The sequence below is a fragment of the Idiotropiscis lumnitzeri genome, chromosome 2, assembly GCF_059441095.1.
Source record: "Idiotropiscis lumnitzeri isolate Australia: NSW breed Sydney's pygmy pipehorse chromosome 2, RoL_Ilum_1.0, whole genome shotgun sequence".
Lineage (NCBI taxonomy): Eukaryota > Metazoa > Chordata > Actinopteri > Syngnathiformes > Syngnathidae > Idiotropiscis > Idiotropiscis lumnitzeri.
In genome coordinates this window covers 25,614,320-25,639,660 of record NC_142392.1, presented here as the reverse complement: position 1 = coordinate 25,639,660, position 25,341 = coordinate 25,614,320, and the positions used below count along the sequence as shown (strand labels likewise).

The window sequence follows — 25,341 nt, the reverse complement described above, 5'->3', positions numbered from 1 at the left end:
TAGTTAAGGGATATTTTATTGACAATCTAACATCAATCTACAAAGACAGAAAAAGATTGGTGGTGGGGGGGCGCGAATCTTTTTCTTCTTGGTAGGGGCGGGCGTGAAATAATTGAGAAGCACTGCTAGTATTTGCAGACATTATATTCATACAATCTCGCAGCCCGAGTGAAACACAGCATTGTTGCAAGTTCGGGAGGAGAAACTTAAACGTCCCACTGCTGGAGTAGCAGCGGCTTCTCGAGGCAAAGGCGGAAGTGACGTCAGATCTTACGCGCCACTGTGGCGTTATTTTAGTTATTTTTTATTTATTTTTTTTATCAACCGAATTAAAATATTATATAGAATATATATTGAAATAGAACAGCCAGGGGTAAAAACATACACAGAGGCAAAGAAATATATTTGAAAAATACGTGCTTAAAGCATGACGTCATAAGCAAGCGCGCAGCTTCCGAAGGACCTCGACCACATCCACCGACCCGTCCACACCGGAACAAAAACAGTCCACCGCTAAATTCTTCTGATTTAGTGTGGAACTGACTGTAAATTTCTCACAGAATGTCCAGTGCTACTCTAAAGGACTACGACATAATTCATTAAGTCTTTGTGTCCCGATAACTCATCTTCGCGCGTTGATGCTTTTCGGCGCAGTTAGCTTAGCTTGTTAGCTTAGCTTGTTAGCTTGCTAGCCGCTAACGAAAAGAGGCACATGACTCATCGCCAAGCAGAGATCAAGTGCGGATTTTTTGGAATTATCATTTGAAAATGTGTGCTAGAACGACACCCAAGTACAAAGAGGAACTTTGTGGAATAAAAGAAGAGAACGAGCAACATTTTCAACTGCTGGGCGAAGTTAACAAGCAGCCTCCTGTTGTGCTACACAAAGCAGGTTTGTACACGTCTTACTCTCATTTGCTTTGGAAAGAACGACTTTCTATCGTTAAAAATATGCATCACAACATTAAGTTGTTTGGGGAAATCGTTCAAGGTTATTGGCGTTTTATTTTTAAATATTGCCTTTTATTTGTCGGTTTGCGAAACATTTGTTTATGCCATATTAAATCAGTGCAGAAAATAAATGCCAAAGAATAACCATTAGTGGGGGGGTCAACTCCGTGTTTTTTTTCCCAGTTTAAAATTTGAACTGATTATTTAACATTTTACTTATTCCGGTTTTTAAATGTTGTTAAAGAAATTAAGTTTGTCATGTCATCATGTTTCAAAACTATGCTGACAGATGTAGTGTACTTTTATATCCACTGTTGGAGTTGAGCCACCGAGAAAATGAGAAACATTTAGTAAATGAATCTTAAAAGCCAAAGTTACTCCAATGCGTGATCGTTTTTTGTACTCAAGAAGAATAGGGTCAAATAAAGACTCAACAACAACTGAATAGAGTTCCAATATTTAGTTTCTTCAATTTCTGGAGTTCAGGAAATAGTATCTGGGCGGCTTTGTCTTCATCTGACGAGAAACTGTACTCAAGACGAGTACTATCGAAAAATGGCGCGCTGATCTCAGCCCAGCCTCACATTTTATAGGAGGCTTTTTATGTCAAGGGTCATGTAGGTTGAATCGGTCGTCCTTGCTCCTTCCCCCGGCCCGGCCCACGTTCCAGGTCCAAGGCTGACCTTCTCAGGCAGAAGGCAGTCTCTCCGTCTCTCCTGCTCACATTCCCCTGTAATCTCGTCAGTGTACAGATTGTGTGGTGTATGTTTTCCCAGATCAGATTATATTTTTGGGTCTTCTTGATAGCATCCCTGTGACGTCCTCCCGCAACTTGATATCTTTGTATCTTCTATGGCCTATGTGGAGAATGTGTTTTATCGTATTTGTCCATGAAGTGCTATCTGGTTTGTCATCAGTTTGACCTGAGCAGACTGAATCTGTTTGTTCTGAATGAGAGTGTGGGTCATGAAAATACTATGTGTGCAATTTTGAGGTCTTACATTTAAACTAAGTCATATAAATTTAGCATACGAATGCATCAGTAAACACCATGACTACAATCCCAGTCAATCTTATCGATGCACTGTACTTCTACATTCATTTGATAAATGGTTTTTGTTTAATCAATGTCGAACATATTCAGTAAATATGAAGCTGCTCAATTAAATAATTGACCTTCTGTCCCGTAAGTGTTTAAAATAATGCCAGCAATCATAATACAATCCTTCAATATTCATGTCAGGTGTGGCCATTCCCGATAAGAAGGGAAGGCCGGAGAGAGGGGACACCTTTCCCTTTTTGCTTTTTGGGGAGACTTCTTTTGACATCAGCACATGACAAAAATAACCAAAATGGCTGTGTCAGAGAATTTTTTTCCATCACCAATTCTGCCATGCTCGGCCACCTGTCCGGAGGGAAGCTGAGACAGACCCACACATCAACAACAAAATATACCACATTTTTGGCGTCACAAAGAGGATTCTTGCTCCATTGAGGGTCTCAAGGGTGCTGGGGCGCAGGCGTTCAACAGCCGGCCGGCTGAACTTTAGGTGAGATGCTTTTACTCACAATGGGTGTTGTGCGCCTGTGTCCAAGCGGTCGGGGCTTTTGGGGTCGTTAAAGAGAGCTTGTGCGTGTGGGTCTGCTGGCCGATTGGTCATGGAAAATGTCCCTGTGTTAGTTTCAATTATTGTTTAAACAAGAGGCCTCTATAATGATTAAGACATTAAAAGATGTCAAAGTAACCGCACTGTGAAAGAACATACGAAAATTTATTAAAAAATAAATAAATAAATGAAAAAAAATAATGATAGGAACTATGTAAATGGGGACTAGCGCGGGAGAAATGTGCAGAGGATAAAGAAAAGAAAGGTCTAGTGGTTAAAGAGATGAGAAATAAGAAGTGTAAAACTATAGCTATAGACAACATAGTCGTGAATAAGCTCAGTTTGAGCACAGACCCTGGCCACGGTGTAAATTTTAGCAGGAAAATTATGAGCTGATAATAGAAATAATGAAGAGAAGCGCGCTTCCACGTATCGTATTGGGCACTTTGTGGCATGGAACACAGTAAGGATCGAGGCGTACCGTTGTGTGGAGGGCCCGACGGTTTTGCTGGTACGTAGCAAGAGATACGCTGTTCAGATACGTACCCTGTGATTACTCGTGTTCTGGTCGGATAATTCTGTCAGGGTCTTGCCAGCGAAACGCTGGGAAGAAGGTGGCAGGACTCTCCAAACGCGGACACAGGAAAATCAGTTTAACAAAGAGTGTTTATTGATTCACAATAGTGGAAGTCCAATCATCAATTAAGGCAAATATATCTATCTTAGCATTACATCCGTCGATAAATCAGGAGAAAACACAAAGCGCTGGCGGAGAAAAGCTAACACCAGGAAGGAGATAAACGACGGAACGAAAAGCGCTTGCACCGGCAAGGAAAAGGAAAAACGATCAACATAAATAGCTTGCCAAAAGGGCAAGAGGGAAAACCAATTGGAGAAAACGAGGAACAAAAAGAGACCGAGCAATAGCTGGCCAAACGTGGAACACAAAGAGATCGCAAGAGCAAAAATGCATGAACATGAGAACAATCGATACCAGGGTCATGAACGTGAGCAGTGCAGGAAAATTATCCGACGCCGGGCAGTCAGTGTAGGTGGCTTAAATAGTGTGTGTAATTAGTCAGTGGATGGATGTCAGGTGCGGCGCCGGTGGGCTGATCTCCCACTCGTGATGACGCGGGCGGAGTCGGTTGTTGGAGGAGACGCCTCTGCTCAGCTGAGAAACATAAACAAAAGTGCACATGGCAGGAAGGTGACGAAAACAACAACAAAACAGGCGTGACCGGCACGGGTCACGACAACTGGGGGAAGCAGTTAATCCAGCAGCCGACGCATGCAGCTCCCATTGCGTCTGCTCTTTCCGTTTCCGCTGCTCCTGGGCCAGGTTCTGGTGACGCAGTGCCACAGCAGGCTTGTTGTCCGCACCTGCCGGTCAACAAGGTCACGTAACAGAAGCTGCGGTGGTTATAGACATGGGTTGTGAGTGGGACGTGCTCTTGCTGTGGGGCGTGGGGTCACTGGGTGATGAGCGGTCCAAACCGAGCCACTTCCTGAAATGTGCCATCCTGTGGTTCAGCGCCATGCCTGTCACAAAGAGCTCCTCTAGCACGGGGGCGCCACCGCTACCCCCTCCTCCGACAACGCTTCTATGGCTTCCAAATGCACACTTGACGCCTCAACCCGATTGGGACCACATTCCACGATAGGGGTGCCCACGGAGCCTCAGCATTCAACGACCGGCAGGTCTTGGCATTCCGGTGACGATTGATGGACAACAGTTTTTGATGGTGGAACAAGATATTCCACGCTTTGCAAGCTCCCTCTGCATATCCCAGTGAGCAACAACACTGTCACGTTTGTGGGACTCTTGAGATTGGCCGAGTCAGTGCCGTGGACCGAACCCGCACCTGTGAAACAAACACTGGAATTCGAGTGGGACTGAATTTCCAGAAGAGACTGAATTGTGAACATCCGGCGGGGGAAGCATATGTTGTCCTCCGTTCCAGCAGATTAGGCAGCTCTGAGACCAGGGTGGTGTTTCAGCACCCATTACGAATTCCTCTGTTATGGAACATTTTCCGAATTTCTCAGCACTGTGGTAGACAATGAATTGGTCACTCTGAAGCGAAAGCTCTGTTTGCGTCTCTGCCAGAGGGGTCGTGGACCCGGGGTCTCACTGACGTTGTGCTCTGCTCCACAGCATCTCCAATTTGTTTTTGCTATATCTGCGCCTTCCCCATTTGACAGAGTTAATGCCGGCACACCTTGGGGGCAAAGGGGGGCATTCTGGAGATAATGGCTGGGATGAGGACTGCACTGCTCTTGGTGCCCTCCACATCCTGGAATGGACTCTTTCCTGTGGAAAATGGATTTCATTGGCATCTCTGGTGCTCAATTTTTGTGTGGAGTGTGTCTGCTTGTTGTATTTCAGGTGAAGTGTAGATGGAGTTGGATGCAGACTGGAATCTCACTTGGAGCAAGCGACGAGGAGGACTCCTATGAGGGTCATAAAATGTGGACGTGATAATCTGAAACAATACTGTTTGCAAGAGCTCGTCGGTGACGAGGGGTTGGCAGCTCTCGAGCGAGACGATGCCATGGGATTCTCACGCTGGAGCGTGGCCTCAACTATGTTTTTGCATATCATTTGACTCGTGTTTGTGTTTTGTATGTTAATGTGTCTTGTCCTATCATGCTTTTATTACGCTGTGGATTTATTCTGTTCTGTAACGGTGTTCCTTCATCCTACTTGCCTTGTGGATGCAGGTTCACTAGAAAGTGTTAGCAAGGATCTCCCTCTTTCCCCCCACTCTTTCGAAGGGGTTTGGGGGGGGGGGTTCACCCGAGGTTTGGAGAAGCTTTGATGCCTCCATATGGACTGCACTGGAAATTGTGAGTGTTACTGCCAGTTTGCTTAAAGATCTATCATTGCGGGGGGATCTCCTTCGTGACCGAGGTGGTTGATTTGGGATTTTTTGGAATTATTGCTGGATTTATGTGTGGTCCTGCAGGAGGTGTTAGAGTGACACCAGGGAGCAATTTGGCCATACACTTAGTTTTCCTAGTTAAACTACCCTTATGTAGCATGCCTTGAGCATGATTTAGGTTTTAGTCAATTAGGTTTCCCAAATTTTAGGCAATGGATTCATATAAAAGGTTGGAATGGGATTTTTGGTGACATGCTGGTGTCGTTTTTGCTTTATCAGGACAAGATTGCCTCGAGGGGGGAAATATGTAGTGTATTTTTTTATTCACTCTTATGAACATTTTAGTAATTCTCTTAAATAACTATGAGGGAATTGGAGACTAAAGAAGTGACCAGTCACCTATTCTGTCATGCTCGTCGACCTGTCCGGAGGGAAGCTGAGCCAGACCCACACATCAACAACAAAATATACCACACAGGTTAATAGAAGGTCACAAAAACAATGACCTCTTAAACAGGAAAACGTGAGTTCAGTGGTAACAGAGTTGTGGCTATGCTGGCAGTTTAGCAGGAAGCCACAAAAACAGATGCACGCCTTGAACCGTGTTTGACAGGAAACCGTTTCGCTCGCTTTTAATAACAGAAGTGTGACCCAAACATGTCTTGTAAGCTGAAACCGTTCGAACAACAGGAAGCGTGTGGACGGGAGTGATAAAGTCAAAGTGTTCATATTTTTCCATTCTTTATGAGTTTGCATATTCAAATTGCTTTGCTGTGCTTCAATAAAACGCTGCACAGGAGCGGGAAAGCTTTTCTCTTTGGCGGACTGCTCCTCGCAAGTGACAAAGACAATCTTGGCTCGGTGATTCATTTGTGCAGGCTTGTCTCGTTTTTTACAATAACTTCTCTGACATAACTAGTTCAAGCAATTCCTTCTGGAATGATTCAACCTGACTCTAAAAAATGTGCACACTGCGGCAAAAAGATCAATGGCGGTTGATGAATTTTAGTGGATAAAGCACAAAGGATTAATTTTTTTTTAATAAATCAAGTACGTATTGGTCTTATTTATGAAACTTTTACTGGCTCTGTCAATGAACCTCCGGTGGCTCTGCACAGTTTTGTGCACGTGTGCGTAGTTTCACCTCATCCAAACATTTAAAATACATTTAATGCATTCATCCAGGGTTGCACGGATCTCATCAGTGAACAAGCGCATGCTGCAAGAAATGCATCTGCATCTTTGGCTTACTATGGGCTTAAAAGGGAGAACGTCACAACCCCCTTTTCTACCAACAAGTCCAGGAACATTTCGTTCCTGGTAATAAAGTTCCTGTGGCTCAGGTGGTTTGCATCTCCCCCACAACTCATAGTTCCTGGTAATTTATCCAAATGACAATCATGATGTATCAGTGGGAGGTCTTGTGTTACTTTGTAACTCATTACTGACACCCTTTGGCTGTTAAGCATCATTGCGGTTACAAAATAATTCAGTGAACTCATAATATTTTGGTGTATCTTCGTCAAATTTGAATACATATTGGATAACTTTAAAATATACAGTCATTATTCAAATATGTCAATACGAAAGTCAGAGTGAAAGTGTTGTTGCTTAATGCTTACGTGTAGGGATTTTTTCTCTTCAAACGTAATTTTGTTTTAAATTTTATTGAGAAACAGAATTTTTATTAATAAAAAAGTAAAAAAGGGGAATGTTGGAATGTACTAGCAGGCTGAAAGTCATTTTGGGGGAAAAAAACAAAAACAAACGTAAATCATGCAATAAATAGTGACTATGATGCCAGGGCCCCTTTAATTCTTTTTGGTATTAAGATTATAATGGAAGCAAAAAGTACCCACGATGAAACTCTAAATGCAAAATGAAATACTTGTAAACATATTTAACTTGAAGGATTCCTATTTTATCGATGACATTATGTTGCGATGGCCCCCAGTGGTCTGCATCAATATGTTAGGGTCCCACAACAGGTGTTCCATCAGACGCACACAATAGCCTTCAGATCGCTTCCAGAAACGCCTGTGACTATGTCCGGAATGAAATCGAGCATCAGCCACAACATGCTTCCTTTTTAAATGCTTGTGTATCACTGTTGTGCTGCTAGGAAAGGGAGGTTTACATCGTAGGATGTAATTTTGTGAAATGCCCCCATGGTCCGGTCCAAATCGGGGTCGCACGCATTGTTCCGTGTTCGCCAGGCACAAGTCAAGGTAGCTCGGTAGAAACAATATAAGACAAAGTGGTGAGGTTTGACCTGACCAAACCAAATTTGTCTTTTTGTGTCCTGCAGACGTCAGACAAAATGATCTCTGCTCTGTGAAAGAGGAGCCAGATTTGACTCACATCAAAAAGGAGGAGGAGGAGGAGGAGATCAACAAGTCACCACTGAACTTTGTCCCTATAAAGACTGAAGATGAAAACAAGGATGAGAGTGAGGACAACAGAGGGGCGGAGCCTGCAAGCAGCAGTTCAAGTCATCACGTGACAACAGAAGGTGATGAAGACCACAGGGGGCCATCACAAGCACACAATGAGGACACATTATCAGACGCTCGTGACGATGATGATGATGATGATGGTGATAATGGGCAAGCCAAAGGCGAAAGGGCATGTCACACTGACTCATTAACTTCAAAGTTGTCTTTAAAAGGGCCCAAAAAAACACACAGTAGAGAAAAACCATTTTCTTGCTCGGTTTGTGGCAAAAGCTTCCTGCATAAGTCAATGTTAACAATGCACACAAGAACACACAGTGGAGATAAACCTTTTTCATGCTCAGTTTGTGGAAAATGCTTCTCTCAAAAGGGAAATTTAAAAAAACACACAACACATTGTGGAGAAAAACCTTTTTCATGCTCAGTTTGTGGTAAAAGATTTTCTCTAAAGTCCCGATCAACAGAACATACAAGAACACAAACTGCAGAACCTCTTTCTTGTTCAGTTTGTGGTAAAAGCTTCTCCCAAAAGTCGCATTTAACAAGCCACACAAGAACACACAGTGGAGAAAAAACCCTCGCCTGCTCAGTTTGTGGCAAAGGATTCTCTCTAAAATCAACTTTAACAAAACATAGAAGAACACACAGTGGAGAAAAACCATTTTCTTGCTCGGTTTGTTGCAAAAGCTTCCTGTATAAGTCAACGTTAACAATCCACACAAGAACACACAGTGGTGAAAAACCTTTTTCCTGCTCAGTTTGTGGCAAATGTTTCTCTAAAAAGTCACATTTAAAAACGCACACAAGAACACACAGTGGAGAAAAACCTTTTTCCTGCTCAGTTTGTGGAAAATGCTTCTCTCAAAAGGCACATTTAACAGAACATACAAGAACACACAGTGGTGAAAAACCGTTTTCATGCTCCGTTTGTGGGAAATGCTTCTCGAGAAAGGCATATTTAACAGATCACACAAGAACACACAGTGGTGAAAAACCTTTTTCCTGCTCAGTTTGTGGCAGAAGCTTCTTTGATAAGCCAACTTTAACAAACCATAGAAGAACACACAGTGGAGAAAAACCTTTTTCCTGCTCAGTTTGTGGAAAATGCTTCTCTGTCAAGTCAACGTTAACAAGCCACACAAAAACACACAGTGGAGAAAAACCCTTTTCGTGCTCAGTTTGTGCCAAGAGTTTCTCTGTAAAGTCAAATTTAACAGCGCACACAAGAACACACAGTGGAGAAAAAACTTTTTCCTGCTCAGTTTGTGCCAAGAGTTTCTCTCAAAAGTCAAGTTTACAAAGCCACACAAGAACACACAATGGAGACAAGCCATTCAGTTGCAGCGTTTGTGCTAAAAAATTCTCCACTCAACATAGTGCTAAGAGACACAATTGTGCTGGTGACAATAGCAGCGATCCTTGAAGCTTAAAAAACGACCCAAAAAAAACTGAAGGAACCGACTCTTTGTGGTAAGATGTAAATGTGATTTTGAATAAAATATGAAATATTGAATTTTGCAAAGCTCTTTTATTGACACTAAGCCAATGTGATCTTTCCCAGAAGAACCATTGTGTCTGAGTGATGATGATTTTTGTTGTTTTTATATTTGTAAGATAAGCTGAAGACCACAATCACCTCTAGTAACCTTATGTAATCAGTTAGTGTATTTCTAAACATGTTTTTATACACTAATTGTATTAATAATTGCACACGCACACACACACTTACATTTTTGCCTCAGAGTTAAGTTTTGTTGTCTAATCTAAACTTTCGTTCTGAGTTAAGTTTTTATTTCCTTGCTTTCATTGTAAGCCATGATGTGCTAGTTTCAGTTTCGTTATGACTCTCCTTCAAGCTCTAATAAAAGAGGAGGCGGAATGGAAGAGAGGCGAGAGGGTGCGCAGAGCTGAACTGAGCGAGTCGCCTGTCTGCTCCTGGTCTCTCTTCCGCTCGCGACCGGTAAAAACGAACAACCTTGCTTGGTTCCTTTCTGGTCTTGGCCATTTCAATAAGCTCTCCCAAAAGGCGTCAGGACATTTAAACCTATCTGGTGCCCGAAAACCGTGAATCTCGTCCGGACGGATGTGACCGCCGTGGGACCCTCGGACGCCACAGAATCTGACGTCAGCGCTTCCCCGTTGAGGAAGCGGGTCTCCGAACTCCTGCTTCGGCCACCTGCCCGGAGACGATTCCCTATCGGACCAGGCTGACCCGGAAGGCAACCAGGTATTGTGTTTCAAATTATTTCGTACCACCATTTTAAAATGTTAAATGACTAAAACAATTGGCAGGGGAATTGAAAGTTAGTGAGTGGGACTAGGCGCGCGCGGGGCCGGGTCCCTAACCGTTGACCAGTACGGTGTGATAGACTGGATCGTGCTAGTCTAAGCAGTTATATCAATGGAATTAGGCCATAACTCATTGAGAAACTGGGTTTCCCTTGCGGATAGCACGGTAGTGTAAATTAAGGGTTCTGTGGTCCCTCTAAAACCGAATCGTGTTATTCAAGGAGTTACATAAATGGTATTAGGTCGTAACTCGTTTAGAAACATGTTTTCTCTGTGCGGATAACACGGTCGAGTAAATTAAACGTTTCTCGGTATGTCGAAAACCTCGAGGAAGTCTACTCACAATTTCACATTAAATTTAGGAAATAATAAAATAAGGCGTTATTTTCGGTGGTTTTTATTATTTTTATTTGAATTTCTTTGGTAAACAAACTGCACGTTTGACTGAGAAGTGATTTAAAGTTGATACTTTGTGTGTGCTGATCTGTGGCTGCGCAGCTGTGTGTGTGAGAGAGAGAGAGAAAAAAAAAAAAAAAGAGGTTAGTGGTTGAGTGTGAGTAAAAGTAACGGACTTCAGACAACAATGGAAAATAGGTCAAAACGTGGCCAAAGAGTTGAAAGTAGATTCAGATGTGAAGTTTATGAACGGGTATGACCCAGATTGTTGCCAATTTCTGGAGAAGTGAGTGAAAAAATATGACTCCAAGCGACGCCTGAAGGATCAGGCTTCAAAGCAGTGAGAAGAGAATTGGTGGAAAAAAGAAAGCCGACGATAAGAAAGGGGGAAAACACAACATCAGTGGACGTGCAATGTACATTTAAATTTTGTGTGTGAATGTTTGCGCAAACCGTAAGTAAAGTGAGTGAATGGTGTGATTGGGGATTACAAATACCATTTGGTATTTTATTCCCATGTAATACAGTCGGGTTATAAAGAGACTGTTGTGGATGCAGAGGCAAGAATTCTGCACCTGAAAAGGTTGAAGTGAGAATTACCACAACAGGAAATTTGAGTTGCTGTCTTACTAATAAGAAACCAGTTTTTAGAACACCCGAGGTGTTGACAAACTGGACCAAATTTTCTAAAATGGGGATATTAGGTAGTAAAATGAAACCCAGAAATATGCTGCAGTGTAAGGATTGGACGCATGTGAAAAAACAGGATCTTAATGAAATAAAATAAAGATTTGGGTTCAATGGAAAATTAAATATATTTAATAAAAATTCAGAGGTTGGTTAAAAACTCACAAAAGTACTATATAGTACCGCCAGAATTAATAATCATAGACAAGACAAAGAAGAACTCTAAAAAGATAGAGAAATCTAAAAAACAGACACATTGGTGCGTTGCTTTGCACTTGTGGCAAAGGGTGCACTAGCCCGACTGGGATGCGCATATTTAAAATTAGGAGAGATATTAGTTGAATTAAAGGACTTATTATTGGCCAAAGATAAAGATACATTGTGTTGTTGTTTTTTATAACATATTCTTATTGTTTGTAGCTGTTCAATGTTGAGAATTGTGTGTGTCGTTTTGTGGGCCCGTGTCTACGTTTGTGTCTGTGTGTGTGTCAAAATGTTAGAGTGATAAAAGTGGTTGGAATTGTGCTAAAAGGATTGATGAAGTAGAGATAAAATGGAATCAATGATTAGTAACCAACAAAAGGCTACTTAGGAGTGATGAGATCTTATTGAGGAAAATACTTCCAAAATTTACAAAAGAAATCAATAAAGGGGAAGATTTGAGGAAATACATTTATTCCAATTGGAAAATAAAATAAATTAACTTTTACGATGGGACAGGCTCAAAGAAATGAGAGAGAAAACTTGGCTGATGTGCGTTTTATGAAAAGATTGAACCTAGACGCCTAGGTTGATTTAGAAAGATGAGTGAAGATAAGGAAAAACAAAGAAACAGGAGCGAGAGGAAGAAAAAAAAGGAAGGAAATAAATGCACCAGCTGATTATCAAAGAGTTAACATTTCTGTTAAGAGGTCCCAAGTAGGGGGAGGAAGTCAGAGAGAGAGTTTGGTGATTGAAGTAGATGTGACTTGAACAGATGGATGAGGATAAGAATTAGATTCTGCTTTAAGGATGAATTGAAGAAATAAATATTTTATATTTCATATTTCAGTTGATGATGTTTGTATTAAGATAGACCAGAAATGGAATGAAATGCAGAGATAGAAATGACACAAGAAAAAATATAATTTGATTAGAAGGGCTATAATTTTCATTAAAGCAGAGAATAAATCAGAGACTACAAAAAACATTGATGTGGCCTTGTTCACTTTGAGGTAGAACTGGTTGAAGTAAAATGAGTCACAAAATTAGAAAAATAGGAAATAAAATCGAATTAACGTTCACTTTTGTGATAAGAAATTTGTGATTAGTTGAAAAAGAAAAAGAAAATTACAGGCTTTTCAAATAAAACTATCATTTAAATTGGACCTTAATATCAGAGTCAATAAGCAAGGGCCATTAACGCATGCAAATTATTTGGCATCGGGTGACGCTTATCAACGTTTGCTGACAGACTTTCCGTCGCTATCGACTCCCGCTTTTTCCACTACCGACACAAAGCACAGGGTGGAGCATTTCATTCCCACGGTTGGCCCGCCAGTTTTTGCCTTGACGCGTCAAATTGGCTATTGCGAAAGGGGAGTTTGCTACAATGGAGCGTTTGGGGATTGTGAGGCGTTCGAACAGTCCGTGGGCCTCGCCCTGACACATGGTCCCTAAAAATGATGGTTCTTGGCGGCCTTGTGGTGATTTTTGTCGGCTTAACAATGCGACCACGCATGAACGTTACCCCATTCCACACTGTCAAGATTCTTCCGCTCGTTTGGCGGGAACCGCCATTTTTTCGAAAGTGGACTTGGTCCATGGTTCCCTTCAGGTGCCTGTGTGGGCAGACGATGTGCCCAAAACCGCGGTGATAACTCCGTTCGAGCTTTTTGAATTCCTGCGCATGCCTTTTGGACTAAAAGGGGCAGCACAGAATTTTCAAAGATTGATGGAATCTGTGTTGCGCGACCTTGACTTTGTGTTCGGATATCTCGACGACATTCTGGTGGCCAGTCCTTCAACAGAGGAACATCTGTCGCACTTAGCAGAGGTTTTCAAGCGTCTTGATTCACATGGCCTGATCGTTAACCCTGCGAAATGTCAGTTTGGTCTGTGTTCTGGACTCAGAAATTAGAATAGATGTGACGTCAGCGACATCTAGTGGTGAAAGTTATCGAAGCATTCATTCTTGACACGGGCGCCATTTTGAACACTCGGTCGCCAATGAAGAAGGCTTTATTTTCGTTCATACTGCATCCTCCTTGATTTTGCTCATTTCTGGTGTCGTGTATTTTCACAAGGTCTGACCTAGACAACTTATTTTATGGCCATGACAACTGTTGCTTTGAACTCCCCCAGGGCTTCCTGACCCCCCCTTTGACGCGTAGATTGCCGCCCTGAGAGGCACGGGACTTTAGCCTTATCTACGGGGGGTCAGGAAGCGGAACAGGGGTTATCTGCGTCCCGAGGAGGGTGTTTACAAAAGAGGGGTCTGGCGCCGGGAAGTCGCACCTGCGGGGAGTCTGTGCCCCGCAGCCATGGGGGGCAGTTTGAGGGGTCAGGTGAGAGGCAGCAGGATAAACATGAATATGCAACAAGCGAGAATTAGATATTCATGTCTTTTGTTTGCCTTCCCTATAAGAAGGGAAGGCGCGAGAGGGAGACACCTTTTTTCTTTTGGGATCTTCTGACATCAGCTGAGATCAATAAAATCTTTTTCCAACCACCAGCGTGTGTCAGAAGTTTTTTTCCATCACCAAGCCAACCTTGCCCGGCGACCTGTCCGGAGGGGAGCCGAGCCAGACCCGCACATCAACAACGAAATTTACCACACTGGCACAATCTGTGAGTACATATATAACTTAGCACATTTCTATGCAGCATGTTTATTAGTTCAGCGGACAATCTTAATTTACAAGCCTTTTTGTTACATTTAAGATGACAGCATTTGTGTTTCCCTTTGTTGTGATTGAATGTGTCTTAAAATATAATTTCATCCAATACCAGTCAAGGTTAGCACATGTTTTGTGTGTTTACATATATATATTCAGATCTGTTTACTTATCCACTTGTTTTCTTTGTCATTCTCTGTATTTGTTGCAGTTTCACAAAAAGGACTTCCATAAAAACGCGAAGCAAGACTCTCCTCTTTGTGTTTTTTATTGGAAAATTGTTTAGCTCGCTGTCTACACCATATTTTCAGTTCTACACATGGTCAGGGCAGAAGAGTGAAAAGATTGCCATATCAAGAGCGCAAGTGTGGGTGTCCTATACACTACTACAGCAGTATGTCCGACCGACATGAAATATCTAACTTGGAAGTTAGGTCAGAATGTGGAGCTTCAAATGTGTCGTCTTCACGTCATTCCAAGTCAAATGCAAGCAGAGCGTCATCCTCGCATCGCTCTTCCAAATCAAACTCAAGCCAGATCGCAGCAGAAGCACGAGCAAAGGCGGAAGCTGCACGGAAAAAAGCTGAATATGCAAAGCTTCAAATCGACATGATGGTTCAACGCACGCGAATTGATGCAACACTGAACGCTCTTAAAGAAGAAGGCGAAGCTGAAGCTGCACTGGCTGCTGCAAAGGTGCTCGAAGCTGCTGCAGAAAACCAAAACGCTGAGATTGATGCAGCTATTGGCTCCCCTTTATCACCGGCGGATTCAAAGCAACGTACAAATGACTATATTAATATGCACTTCAGCCATCGAATAAAGGATGAATGTGATGATAAAAGAGAGACAGGAAATACTTTACAACCCCAACGCGACGACGCCTTTGATGCCAATCAGCACGTGTTGCGGCACATATTGCCACTTACTACACAAAGTTGCAAACATCCTCAAGACATGCTCCACCAAATGTCTCCTCATGCCAACGACGATGATTTCACTCCCTACTTACCACAGGACATCAGCACAGCGAGTTCACCACACAAGGTCAGTGACAAGCATGCACTCAGGTCTACAGACGTCTCTGACCTCGTCGCTTTCCTCGCTCGTCGCGACCTCCTCACAGCAGGGTTCACAGTGTTTGACAATCGTCCACAGAACTATTTGTCATGGAAATCTTCTTTCCACAATGCCATAGAAGGTTTGAAGCTCAAACCTAGCGAGCAGCTAGATTTACTCACCAGGTGGCTTGGCGGGGAGTCCCTTCAACATGCCCTGAGGATCAGAGCGGTCTATGTCAACAATCCAACAGTGGGACTCGACAAGCTATGGCAACGTTTGGATAAAGCTTATGGCTCTCCAGAGGTGATCGAGGCTTCGTTGTTTCAACGTCTGGAAGATTGACCAAAAATCACAAACAAAGATAACCAACGTCTTCAGGAGCTTGCAGACCTTCTCCTTGAAATAGAAGCCGCAAAGAATGAAGGCTACCTACCAGGTCTCAGTTTCCTTGACTCAGCCAGAGGCATAAACTCGATTGTGGAAAAGCTTCCGCATAATCTCCAAGACACATGGGTTAGTCGAGGGACGGCATAAAAGAAAGAGCACCTCGTCCATTATCCCCCTTTTTCCTTTTTTGTTGACTTTGTGAATAGTCAAGCAGACATGAGAATGGATCCAAGTTTTTCCCTCCAAGGTTTCAGCACAGCACCCTGCAAGGATGAGAAGCCTTCACCTAAGCAGTGGAAAGCTAAACTTCCTGTCTCAGCAAATAAAACAGAGGTTGAGGCCTCCAACTCCTCAGATGAAGACAACTCTCGCATAGACCCAGAGAAGAACTGTCCCCTTCACAAGAAACCACACTCTCTCAGGAAATGTAGGGGTTTCAGAATGAAGAGTTTGGAAGAAAGGAAGAGTTTCCTGAAAGAGCATTATATTTGCTTCAGATGTTGTATGTCAACAAGCCATAAAGCCAGGGATTGTAAGATTGACATTCGCTGCGCTGAGTGCAACCGTGACCGCCACATCTCAGCCCTACATGAGGGTCCACCTCCCTGGATGCCAAAAGAACCCATCACTTCAGCAGGGGGCGAGTGCGGGGAGGAAGTTCAGGAGAACTCGCCTGTAATGACCTCCAGCTGCACAGAGGTCTGCGGGGAGGGTTTAAGAGGGAAGTCATGCTCCAAAATGTGTCTGGTCATGGTGTATCCTAAAGGGCATCCTGAACAGAAGAAGAGAATGCATGTGGTATTGGACGACCAGAGTAACAATTCACTGGCCAAAACCGCCTTCTTTGACATGTTTAGCGTTCAAGGAATGGTCTGGCCCTACACGCTGAAAACATGCTCTGGCATAACGGAGACCAGTGGAAGAAGAGCCACAGATTTTATGATAGAGTCTATGGATGGCGCAGTTTCCCTAGCACTACCAACACTCATTGAGTGTAATCTGATACCAAATAACAGAGAGGAAATTCCAACTCACGAGGCTGCTATACATCATCACCATCTTAGATCAATTGCTTCCAAGATACCCCCTCTTGATCCCTCAGCTGAAATCCTTCTGCTGCTGGGACGGGATATCATTCAAGTCCACAAAGTCCGCAGTCAATGCAATGGGCCACATAATGCACCATACGCCCAACGCCTTGATTTGGGATGGGTAATTATCGGAGATGTGTGCCTTAAGGGAGCCCACAAACCCATTGTGAACACTTTCAGGACCAGTATCCTGGAGAATGGTCGAGCCGGCTTCTTTACACCCTACGTGAACAGCATCTGTGCCAAAGAGAGGTTCGCAGCTGAACATCCCAACAGCTTCACAGAAGCTCAGCCCAAGACAAGCTCGGCAAGCAGATTTTTTGCCATTCGGTAGATGACAATAAACTGGCACTATCAGTTGAGGATGAAATCTTCCTTTGCATCATGAGTGAACATTTCTCTAAGGATGAATCAAACAGTTGGGTGGCACCACTTCCGTTCCGGGTTCCAAGACAGCGCTTACCAAACAACAGGGAACAAGCACTCAAACGTCTTCTGTCACTTCGGTGTACCTTGAAGAAACCAGAAATGAAGGGCCACTATGTGGAATTCATGAAACAGATGTTCTGTAATGGACATGCAGAAGTAGCCCCTCCTCTGAAATATGATGAAGAATGCTGGTATCTGCCAAGCTTTGGTATCTACCATCCCCAGAAGCCAGGCCAAATCAGAGTAGTCTTCGACTCGAGTGCTCAGCACAACAACACATCCCTTAATGATGTGCTGCTTAGGGGCCCAGATCTGAACAACAGTTTGGTTGGTGTGCTTGTACGCTTCAGATCGGAACCTATAGCGATAATGGCTGATATACAACAAATGTTCCACAGCTTTTTAGTTCAAGATACGCATCGTAATTACTTGCGCTTCCTGTGGTTTCACAACCATCAAATCGACGGGGACATTGTGGAGTACCGCATGAAAGTCCACGTGTTTGGAAATTGCCCGTCACCAGCCGTTGCCATATATGGGCTAAAGAAGACGGCCGTGGAAGGAGAAGAGGAGTATGGAGCCGATGTGAGACTCTTCGTTGAACGCCACTTTTATGTCGATGATGGACTCAAGTCATTCTCCAGTGTGATGGAAGCAGTTGACGTGTTGGAGAGAGCCCAACACATGCTAGCTCAATCCATTCTACGATTGCACAAAATCACATCTAACAGCCCGGATGTCATGAGAGCGTTTCCAAATAAAGACCTTGCCAAGGAGCTGCAAGGGATTGAACTTGGGCAGGATTTCACACCCATGCAACGCAGCCTGGGCCTTGGCTGGGACCTGTCCACGGACACATTCCAGTTTCGAGTGGACACCTGTGAGAGACCATTCCCAAAACGTGGCGTACTGTCTACTGTGAACAGTTTATACGACCCTCTGGAATTTGCTGCACCCGTCAGCATTCAGGGTCGATCTATACTCAGAGACATTACACGCAATGGTAGTGACTGGGATGCACCACTCCCAAAAGAGAGTCAAGAAGAGTGGCAAAAATGGAAAGATGCATTGAAGGACTTACAAGAGCTGAAAATTCCAAGAATGTACACGTCACTCCCTCTGTCTGCAGCTCAGAGAAAAGTAAAGTGTGTTTTTTGTGACGCTTCCACAAAAGCTATAGGTGCAGTCGCTTATCTGAAAGTGACAGATGTCAAGTGTCACAGCGAAGTAGGGTTCATCTTCGGGAAAGCAAAGCTTTCCCCCACACCTGAGATCACAGTTCCACGACTCGAGCTCTGTGCCGCTGTATTGGCTGTGGAGATAGCAGATCTGCTCCAAGAGGAGTTGGACGTGGCTTTGGATGATGTCAAGTTATTCACCGATAACAAGGTGGTGCTTGGCTACATCTACAATGAGGCAAGTCGCTTCTACGTTTATGTCCACAATCGTGTGCAGCGCATCAGACGTTCCACTAAGGCAAATCAGTGGTGCTATGTGCACACCACCGACAACCCAGCTGATCATGCCATTCTTTCATTGCCGGCAGAGCAGCTGGACTTTTCTACATGGCTAACGGAACCTGCTTTCCTCACGACCAGAACAAAGAATCGATCCCCAGAAAAGACTTTTAGTCTTGTTAATCCTGGGTCAGATGTAGATCTACGGACAGAAGCCACCACTTGTGTCACCAATTTGTTACACAGCAAACTTGGAAGTACACGCTTCGAACGGTTCTCTGCTTGGAATCGCCTCCTAAAGGCTGTTGCACGACTTGGACACATCGCGAAGTCCTTTACCAAGGGGTCCAAGGACAACAATTGTCACGGCTTTCACATGTGCTGTGAACACATCAACAAAGAGGAGGTCAAACAGGCCAAAGCCACAATCATTCGTACCATACAGGGTGAAATATATGCAGAGGATATCAAATGTCTACAAAAGGGGCGACCAATCCCTAAGGCAAGCCCACTCAGCAAGCTCTGTCCTTTCATTGATCCTGATCAAATCCTCAGGGTTGGAGGTCAGCTAGCGAGAGCCCAGATCACATCCGATGAGTTGCACCATTCCTAGCATTCCTAGCAGACGTCACGTTACTCAGCTGCTGATCTGACGCTTCCACGAGAGAGTTTGTCACCAGGGCAGACATTTCACGGAAGGAGCCATCAGGGCAGCCGGATTCTGGATCGTTGGGGGAAAGAGAGCGATCAGTAGCTTCATCTTCAACTGTGTGACCTGCTGCGAGCGGCGAGGGAAACAGGAAGAACAGATCATGGCTGACTTGACTACCGACCGACTATGTACAGATCCACCCTTTACATATGTCGGCCTGGACGTGTTTGGCCCCGGGTTGGTGATGTTGCGAAAAACTAGAGGTGGTCAAGTCAATGCCAAAAGATGGGCAGTCATTTTTACCTGCATGTGTACGCGGGCGGTCCACATTGAGGTGATCGAGTATATGGATACGTCATGCTTCATAAATTCGCTCAGGCGTTTTTTTTCGCCATTAGAAGCTCTGTGAAGCGGTTCCGATCGGACTATGGCACGAACTTTGTGACTGCCAGCAGAGAGCTGCAGACCGACAAAAGCGGTTGCCACAACACACAAATCGATAACTATCATGCAGAACAGGAGTGCAAATGGAAGTTTAATCCCCCGCATGGCTCTCGCATGGGTGGAACATGGTTGGTGTTGTACGCCGTATCCTGCATGCCATGCTCCTTCAGCATGGCCATGCTAGGCTCACACACGAAGTTTTGGTGACTTTCATGGTTACTGCAATTATCAATGCAAGGCCCCTCACTTCTGTCTCCACGGATCCAGATCAGCCTGTAATACTCACTCCTGCTATGCTGCTGACCCAGAAGGTTGGCACACCGCATGTACCACCTGGCCAATTCAATGACGCGATCTCTTGAGGAGTCGATGGCAGCGAGTCCAGATCCTCGCTAACATGTTCTGGGATCGCTGGGAAAAGGAGTATATGAGTGGAATTCAGTTTCGTTGTATAGGGAGGACCAAGAAGCCGAACCTGCAGGAAGGAGATGTTCTTTTGAAGGTTGCTCAAATGAAGAGGAATGACTTGCCGGTCGGGCTACATAGAAAATGAGAAGTCAATGTCTCGACTTAACATACAATTGTTTGATGTGTTTCGCCTTAACTGACAATCGTATGTTATTTGTGTGAGTTGTGTTTACTTGTTAAATATTTGTGTCACTATTTTGTTCAATCTTAATGTTATGGAAAATTATTTAGCAAGTAAGGTTTTTGTTATTTATTGTGGCCACCTGCTTTTGAAGAAAGTGCCTTTCGCATCTTGTACTCGAGGATTCTTTGTGAAGCCAAAACAACACGACCTTGACTGATAAGTAGGCTCAACGCAGAAAAAGTATCTTTTTGTTTTAAGATTCCACAGTTCCTGTCAAATAAATCTTCATCTTCCTGTGTGCGTCAGTATCTTCCCACGCACTTCTCTCACTGAGATCACTCTGCAGACTGACCCAAAAGACAATTTATTTTCCAGACTATCTCATTGATCTTCCCTTACTGCTGAAAATTCCACAACAATCTGGGGTCAGACTTGGGATAGCTGAATATCCGCTGGTGAAATTCAGGGACGCTGGCGGGTGACCTCCAGAGTCCAATTAAGACAGCAGCAGCAACGAACTGCGTGATGCGGATCATCTCCTTCGGGGTGACAACCAGCGCTGACTCCAGTCGCCATCAGGTTGCCAACTCTTGACATTCCAAAACCTTTGAGAGAAACTGAGACTACTTGCATTTCTCTCTCTTGTTCTTCTCATAGTTGAACTTCTTGTTCAGTTTTTCACCTTTTCACACAGCGTAATGAAGGCCAGTTGAGCAAGTGGAACAAGTGTTTTTATTGATGATTGTGGAAGGCAACGATTTCATAAGCACCGTTTCTTCTCACACCTTTTCCATTAGGTACGATTAAAAAGACAACTGAAAAGCATAACGTTAACAAATGTTCCAGGCAAAGGCAATTAATTTTATTTACATGTTTGATATAAACACACACACACAAAAATCATCATCACTCAGACACATTGGTTATTCTGGCAATGATCACATCGGCTTAATGTCAATAAAAACTTAGCAAAATTTAATTTTGCATATTTTATTCAAAATCACATTTACATCTTACCACAAAGAATCGGTTCCTTCAGTTTTTTTGTCTTTTTTAAGCTTCAAGGACCGCTGCTATTCTCATAGGGCTGGGCGATAAACGGAAAATTTACTGTGACCGAAATTTAATACAATCATTTTTAATAATAATAATATTGCCTTTATTAGTCCCACAATGGGGAAATTCGAGGTTCGAACCCAGGCCTCCTGGGGAGACTGGGACCGGAACGCGGCGCCTTAGACCACTCGGCCATCCTGGCAGCCCATGTCGGTAAATTCGGTGTTTAAAAAAAAAAGAAGTCCTTTCTGTCTGCAGCTATGTTCATGCCCCTTTAAGACGGCTTGAGCGGCTGTAGTCACGTGACTCCACCCAGCTGAACGAGAAAGAAAACTGACAATGCGGTCGTTGCTGACGATTCAAATCCAGAAGCGACTGACACGGCTGAAGACGAAGTAACGTTAGTTGTTCCTGTTGTGCTTGTCCCGAAAAGAAATTTGACATCTGTCGACAAGAGTCGGGTTTCTTCAGGGTTTTTTTTGTCCTTTTTTTAAGCTTGAAGGATCGCTGCAACTCTCACCAGAACAATCGTGTCTCTCAGCACTCTGTTTAGTGAAGAATTTTTTAGCACAAACGCTGCAACTAAATGGCTTGTCTCCATTGTGTGTTCTTGTGTGGATTCGTAAATTTGACTTTCCAGAGAAGCGTCTCCCACAAACTGAGCAGGAAAAAGGTTTTCCCACACTGTGTGTTCTTCTATGTTTTGTTAAAGTTGACTTATCAGAGAAGCTTTTGCCACAAAGTGAGCAGGAAAAGGGGTTTTCTCCACTGTGTGTTCTTATATGTTCTGTTAAACTTGACTTTCGAGAGAAACTTTTACCGCAAACTGAGCAGGAAAAAGGTTTTTCTCCACTGTGCGTTCTTGTGTGCATTGTGAAATGGTATTTCACTGAGAAGCTTTTGCCACAAACTGAGCAGGAAAAAGGTTTTTCTCCACTGTGTGTTCTTGCGTGGCTTGTTAAATTAGACTTTTGAGAGAAACTTTTGCTACAAACTGAGCAGGAAAAGGGTTTTTCTCCACTGTGTGTTCTTGTATGTTTTGTTAATCGTGACTTAAGAGAAAAACTTTTACCACAAACTGAGCAAGAAAAAGGTTTTTCTCCACTGTGTGTTCTTGTGTGGATTGTTAAATTAGACTTTCGAGAGAAGCTTTTACCACAAATTGAGCAAGAAAAGGGTTTTTCCCCACTGTGTGTTCTTGTGTGGCTCGTTAAATGAGACTTTTGAGAGAAACTTTTGCTACAAACTGAGCAGGAAAATGGGTTTCCTCCACTGTGTGTTCTAATATGCTCTGTTAAACTTGACTTTCGAGAGAAACTCTTGCCACAAACTGAGCAGGAAAAAGGTTTTTCTCCACTGTGTGTTCTTGTGTGCATTCTTAAACTTGACATTCGAGAGAAACTCTTGCCACAAACTGAGCAGGAAAAATGTTTTTCTCCAGTGTGTGTTCTTATGTGTTTCATTGAACTTGACTTGAGAGAGAAATTCTTGCCACAAACTGAGCATGAAAAAGGTTTTTCTCCACTATGTGTTCTTGTGTGGATCGTTAAATTAGACTTCCGAGAGAAGGTTTTGCCACAAACTGAACAGGAAAAGGGTTTTTCTCCACTGTGTGTTCTTGTGTGCCGTTTTAAAGACGACTTTGAAGTTAATGATTTCCCACAGTGAGGACATACCCAACAGTCAGTGTGACATGCCCTTTCACCTTTGGCTTGCCCATCAACATTGTCATGGTCATGGTCAACATCATCATCAGAATCGTCATCATCATCATGAAAACAGCGTGATGATGTCTCCTCACTATGTGCTTGTGTTGGCCCCCAGTGATTAGCATCACCTTCTGTTGTCATGTGATGACTTGAACTGATGCTTGTAGGCTCCGCCCCTTTGTTGTCCTCACCCTCACCCTTGTTTTCATCTTCAGTCTTTATAGGGACATCGTTCACCGGTGACTTGTTGATCTCCTCCTCCTCCTTGTTTTTGATGCGAGTCAAGTCTGGCTCCTCTTTCACAGAACGGAGATTGTTTTCACTGACGTCTGCAAGACACAAAAAGACAAACACACATTTGGTCTGGTCAAGTCAAACCTCATGCGGCGACTTTGTCTTATATTGTTTCGACAGTGCTACCTTGAATTGTGCCTGCCGCACACGGAGCAATGCGTGCGACCCCGATTTGGACCAGACCATGGGGGCATTTCACAAAATTACGTCCTACGATGTAAACCTCCCTTTCGCAGCACAACAACAGTGATAAACGAGCAATTAAAAAGGAACCACTTGGTGGCTGATGCCCGATTTCATTCCTGACATAGTCACAGACGTTTCTGGAAGGGAGCTGAAGTTAGCACACACAGGCTATCGTGTGCGTCTGATGGAACACCTGTTGTGGGACCCTAACTTATTGATGGGGACCACTGGGGGCCATCGCAACATAATGTCATTGATAAAATAGGAATCGTTCAAGTGAAATATGTTTACAAGTATTTCATTTTGCATTAAGAGATAGTGGGTACCGTGTTTTCATGACCATAAGGCGCACTTTAAAGTCCTAAATCAGAGTTCCTCAATCCTGTTCCTCGAGGGCCGGTGTCCCTGCAGGTTTTCCATCTCCCCCTGCTGCAACACAGCTGATTCAAATGATCCGATAATCAACAAGGTCTGCAGAAGCTAGAAAATGATCGTTCAGGTGTGTTGCACCAGGGAGAGGTGGAAAATGGACAGGACACTGGCCCTCGAGGAACAGGATTGAAGACCCCTGTCCTAAATCTTCCCCAAAACAAACTAGGCTTCTTGTAATGCGACTCGCCTATTATATGGACTGAGCAACTCGCTCGACCATCGGGCATGTTCCCCTTGAGGTATTTCAGAGTGCATGTTAGCACACCCTGCCGGCCAAAATCTGAGACATCTTTGCTTCAAATTGACTGTGACATATATATTTGGTGAATACGGTGTTTGGAGATGGTGCAGGAGAAAGCTGGACAAAATGGCAGCTGTCCACAGTGTCTTAGTCTGTCTTATCATTAATGTTATTGCAAGCAAGATACATCACAGGTTTAAACAACAGACTGCAAAAAAATAAATAAAAACACATGGCCCAAAGCACACCACTCACATCTCTCTAACCAGCCATCTGATTGGCTGAGGCTCCCAGAATGCATCAGTACTGTTTGTTGTTTTTATTTCTTATGGGGATATGAATGGCATGAGAGATACATGTTTTGTATATATATATATATATACATATATATATATATATATATATATATATATCCACTTGTTTTCCTTGTCATTCTCTGTATTTGTTTGCAGTTTCACAAAAAGGACTTCCAGAAAAACATGAAGGAAGACCTCTTTACGCTTTGTGTTTTTTTTGGAAAATTGTTTAGCTCACTGTCTACACCATATTTTCAGTTCTACACATGGTCAGGGCAGAAGAGTGTCAGTGCTAGCATGCCCGAGTTCGTATGCGCGATGCATTAAATGTATTTTAAATGTTTGGATGAGGTGAAGTACGCACATATTCACACAACTGTGCAAGGCCACCCGAGGTTCATTGACTCTCACCCGACCAAGCCACGACAAAGTGAAAAAATAAATAATACCAATCCGTAATTTTTTTTTTCTTATTAGTGTTTTATCCACTAGAATTGATCAACCACCATTAATAATTTCGCCACAGTGTATACATTTTTTTAGAGTCAGGTAGAATTCCTTCAATAAGGAATTGCTTTAACGAGATATAAAAACTAGAAAATGTAAAATGTTAAATAATCAGTTCGAATTTTAAACTGGGGGGAAAAACACAGTTTACCCCCCACTATTGTTTTTTCTTTGGCATTTATTTTCTGCACTGATTTCATTTGGCATCAACAAATGTTCAGCAAACCGGCAAGTAAAAGGCAATATTTAAAAATAAAACGGCAATGACCTTGAACGATTTCCACAAACAAATTGATATTGTGATGCATGTTGCTTACGATAGAAAGTCGTTCTTTACAAAGCAAATGAGAGTAAAACGTAGA

General features: G+C 43.3%; 3 protein-coding genes across 3 annotated transcripts in view; 1 reads left to right on the top strand and 2 right to left on the bottom strand.

The window, feature by feature from the left end:
• The window catches only part of LOC148342096 (uncharacterized), a 146,793-nt gene that overhangs the window by 63,581 nt on the left and 57,871 nt on the right, over nt 1-25,341 (bottom strand). The window lies entirely within an intron of this gene.
• Nucleotides 482-9,409, top strand: LOC148342101 (uncharacterized). The gene is made up of 2 exons (XM_088286640.1): nt 482-892; nt 7,752-9,409. Exons 1-2 carry the CDS (start codon nt 769-771, stop codon nt 9,317-9,319), a joined length of 1,692 nt encoding a protein of 563 aa, XP_088142766.1. The 5' UTR covers nt 482-768; the 3' UTR covers nt 9,320-9,409.
• LOC148342100 (uncharacterized) lies at nt 21,551-23,265 on the bottom strand. The gene has a single exon (XM_088286722.1). The coding sequence runs from the start codon at nt 23,162-23,164 to the stop codon at nt 21,782-21,784; it is 1,383 nt and encodes a 460-aa protein (XP_088142848.1). The 5' UTR covers nt 23,165-23,265; the 3' UTR covers nt 21,551-21,781.

Coding starts and splice junctions, on each gene's coding strand:
- LOC148342101 (XM_088286640.1), top strand. CDS start 769: ATGTGTGCTAGAACGACACCCAAGTACAAAGAGGAACTTTGTGGAATA. Junction 893..7,751: donor TGTTGTGCTACACAAAGCAG/GTTTGTACACGT, acceptor TGTGTCCTGCAG/ACGTCAGACAAAATGATCTC.
- LOC148342100 (XM_088286722.1), bottom strand. CDS start 23,164: ATGACAACAGAAGGTGATGCTAATCACTGGGGGCCAACACAAGCACAT.